Source organism: Abrus precatorius, unplaced genomic scaffold (genome assembly GCF_003935025.1).
Source record: "Abrus precatorius isolate BTA unplaced genomic scaffold, Abrus_2018 Scaffold8, whole genome shotgun sequence".
Lineage (NCBI taxonomy): Eukaryota > Viridiplantae > Streptophyta > Magnoliopsida > Fabales > Fabaceae > Abrus > Abrus precatorius.
Window position 1 is genome coordinate 33,083,714 of NW_020874428.1, and position 3,969 is coordinate 33,087,682.

A 3,969-nucleotide genomic window follows, 5' to 3' on the forward strand; every position below is an offset into this window, starting at 1 on the left:
TACGGCATCCCAAAAAAAATAAATCATTATTACAAGATAACCACGCGCCATGTTTACCAAAAATAAAACTACGTGCTACTGTTGACTAGAGTTACGATGAGCCCTTAAAACAGTTTAATCTTATTCAGTCTGACAAAAATCAGTTGCAAAATAGATACATTCCATATCATGTTATATTTGTTACCAGTTCATAATCCTAATAATATATAGTTATCATGTGAAAAGTATTTCAAAATCTAGGACAACTGCTGCTCTGCTTATATGTAACATCACTTGAATACAGAAAAAGTTACGCATGTCAACCATTGATGATTGATTTATAGTGATCATCTATAGCTTCATAAATGGCACCTTCCTCAATAAGATTTTTAATAGCCAGCCTGCAGAACCAGAATCAGAGTCAACAAAAGTTGGATCCCGTTAGAGAGAGAGAGAAAGAGAGAGAGAGAAGCAGAGCAAGGAGAGACGTGATTTTATCCAAAGAAATTCGAAGATGCTGTGCAATAAGATCACGAGGGACTCCCTCAACCCTTGCCCTGAAACATCAATATCAGAATGTTTACGTTGTGAATACCAGAAAACATTCAACATATAAAGAAAAATAAGTGCAAACTATTTTATAAGTAAGATTGTGTGATGGTTTGATACGATTGAATTAACCTTGAAATATGTAATCAAGAACTGTTAAAGTATTAGTCGTTTTACTGTTTAATTCTGTGCCATTGAAAATGTTCTAGTTGACTCATGGAAGATTCTATTTTGTTAAAAAAATTAACGGAGAACATCTGACATTCTTGGGAAAAAACATTCAGCCATAACAGGAAGGCGAATATAAGGATACATTTTTCACCACCCTGAAACTCATGGATACCAACACAGATCATGCCACAAAGTAACTCTGCTGATTCACATTCTAGGGCCAAGATGACAATTTACTAATTTATGTGCCACAAAGTAACTAGGGATGCACCATTCCTTAACATGCACTTTAACTCTCCAGATTAATTAAAAAAATCCTTTTACAACCTTTCACCAAATCAAACAACTAGAAAATTTCTTATTCTACTTCTACAGCAGACAATGCTTAGGTGTCGTAATGTTAACAAAAGGCATGTATGGACAGGCATGCATGTAACTTACAAAATCACAAGGATAATCCAACATTCAGGATAAAACAAATGCACCAAGAAGGGAGTAAGCTACATGTTTCAACAAGAGACAAACAAATAACATTAACAAAATCACTAAGGAAAAAAACCTGTTTGTGGGAAGATGCAAAACATCTAAGACCATATCTTCAACACTCTTCTGGCCATTGATATGTTGACCAGAGAACTGCAAAGAAAAACCAGTGAGGATATTGAATAAAAATAAAGTAAAAACAGAAAAAGTATGGTTCACTTTCTGACTTGATTTGGTAGAACAGCTTGAGCTTGATAAACTTTTGTGGGAGTAATTGGTGCCGAATTAGTAACATATTGCTGATTAGGGACACCAGTCTGAAGATGTTACCACATGAAACGTTAGAATACACACACACATATCGTTAAATTCATAACAATATATACGCATCATATCATGTCAAAATCAAACGTAAAATTTGAAATTCCATAACTAATACCCGTAACCTGGAATTATATAGATGGACATATATGCAATCAATGAAATGGTGGGCAATCTCATTAAAGTCAGTCACGGGCCTGAAAATGACACAAGGGGGTGAAGTAAAGTACTGAACTGCAAGCAAAATAACAGGACCTCCCCATCATTCACATATCACTAAGACAACAGGATAACTAGCCTCAGTAATCGTTGTGCAAATTATAGATATCCAAGACAATTTTAAAATATTAAACTCTAAAAATACAAATTGAAAGGTAAACTTTATGTCATACCTGAAAGAGAAAACATTTAAGGTCCTTTTACCCTGAAAACCTTTCAAGTGTCCATGGAGCCTCACATACATTCCATCCCTAATAATGAAACTAGAATATCAGTACATACTGTACGAAATTAATTTTGTCTGAAATAAAAAGAAGAAAATACAGAGGTGGCAACAACTACACTACAAACCACACCTCAGTCCAAAATGATCAGTTGTGTGTGTTTTTGTATATTCCCACAAGATATTAATAAAAATAATAGAAAGACAAAATAAAGCTTACCATACCATATGCTTCTGTTTCCTTTTTCTTTTATGAAATAATATATACTTCAGCAGTAACATGTAATTTGAAAATTTTCATTTCCTTTCTCAATTAACTCAGTAAAATTTATAGTATTAAGGAGAATCTGATGAAAAGCAGGAAAATATTATTAAAATAAGCAACATGTCTAGCCATTCTTCTCTATACCGACAGATAAAAGTATAAAAACCGATCAAGTAAAACATAGTGTTATAGAGAAATGTTAGCAAATACACTCTTTGAAATATTCTTATCTACCAATTGAAATTCGCTAACAATCACAAAATAATGTACGTCTCATCCCTAATTTAATGAGTCACATTCATAACTTCATAAAGTGTATTAAAAAAGCGTGTTGCTAGTACTCCTCAAGTGAAATTGAGATCTTTTGCAGTGGATTTTCCACTGCACCAACTCCAGTTTTAATCCTTACCATTCGTTGTGACATTTATTATTTTTTAAATAAAAAAATCTATTTTAAAGGCTAAGATCCCTCTACTGATAATGTTACTGCAGATCTTTGTCCCCTCAAGTGTTAAATGCAAAATGAAAAGATCTAAGTAGTAGGAAACGCAATACAGTAGCATACGTGATACCCTCCGCTTCATTAGTTTCAATAGCTTCCTGAAGCCTGCGCATAACAAGAACTCATCACTCAAAAAAAAAATAAAACAATAATGCAGACAAGATAAGACAAATTCAAAAACAATCACCATTTAATGCAATCAATCCTGCCAGTACCATCATCAAGCACAAAAGTAACATCAGTAATTCGCCCAGCCTTGTTGCATACCCTTCCTACAAGAGTAATCTGAACTCAAATTGTCAGAACAATAGAACGCACAAATCATAACCAATTAATAAGCCAATGTTGAAGGAACACACACATTGTTAACATCCACACCATCAATAATCAAATTGATTTTGTCATCAGTTGACTGAACCGCATCGTTTATCTGCTTCACCGTCAGAGGAAGCAGAGGCTGAGCATCGCGACTCTACAAAAGAAAAATAAATCCATATATGAATTCCATTTTACTTTCCAAAAACAGTAGCAATTAAAAGAAGAGCAAGTGAGAGTCCAAAACCCTAAACCCTAGAGCACATATAAATAGTGTTGGTGTTACGTAAGTTAAGGTAAAATTTGATTGTGATGATGATGAAGAGGAAAATGGAGTGTAAGACCTTCGACGTGAAGACGGAAGAGTCAGAAGCCTGAGTGGCCTGAGAAGGCATGAATCCACCGCCGGAGAAGGCTGCGTTGCCGTCGAACTGGCTTGAACTTGAATACATTTTTCTTCTTCCAAATGCAGAGATTGATTTGAATTTTCACAGTTTGCTGTGCTTTAATGTGAATAAATCCGTTTTTTTTTTTCTCCCTCTTTATGGACCAAAATGATGATAATAATTGGATTCCCGCCATTTTGTTTTTTGTTCTCATTAAGCATTGTTCAATTTGTCGTCTTTTGTTTTAGAATGAATATAACATATTTAACTTATATCTCGGTAAATTAAAGGATAAAAATAAAATGGTGTAATAATGAGTGCAAAATAAACTCTTGGTGATTAATTTTATATATTATTTACTGTTTTAATTAAACAATTTATATTTGATTTGAATTAATTATGCATGCTTCAAAAATTTTAATACATTTGTAAAATAAATAAGGTTTTTGTTAATCAAATAAATAATTATAAACCAAACACGTATTTTAGACAGATACTTTAACTAGAAAAATAGTTTTAAAATTAAAATTTTTATTCTTTTAGTATTTTATAATTA

At 32.9% G+C, this 3,969-nt stretch overlaps 1 protein-coding gene across 1 annotated transcript; it reads right to left on the minus strand.

The window, feature by feature from the left end:
- Window positions 1-400: 400 nt before the first annotated feature.
- On the minus strand, window positions 401-3,479 carry LOC113874747 (replication protein A 32 kDa subunit B). The gene is made up of 9 exons (XM_027512961.1): window positions 3,372-3,479; window positions 3,074-3,184; window positions 2,900-2,997; window positions 2,776-2,817; window positions 1,896-1,973; window positions 1,622-1,700; window positions 1,410-1,499; window positions 1,259-1,335; window positions 401-536 (listed from the first exon to the last, which is right to left on the minus strand). The coding sequence occupies exons 1-9, from the start codon at window positions 3,477-3,479 to the stop codon at window positions 401-403; spliced, it is 819 nt and encodes a 272-aa protein (XP_027368762.1).
- Window positions 3,480-3,969: the final 490 nt, after the last annotated feature.

Excerpts from the sequence above, each read along its gene's own strand:
- LOC113874747 (XM_027512961.1), bottom strand. The coding sequence starts at position 3,479 with ATGTATTCAAGTTCAAGCCAGTTCGACGGCAACGCAGCCTTCTCCGGC. Across the intron at positions 2,998-3,073 it reads ATGGTGTGGATGTTAACAAT|ATTACTCTTGTAGGAAGGGT; the intron begins GTGTGTGTTCCT and ends ATTTGAGTTCAG. Across the intron at positions 1,500-1,621 it reads TATATAATTCCAGGTTACGG|ACTGGTGTCCCTAATCAGCA; the intron begins GTATTAGTTATG and ends TAACATCTTCAG.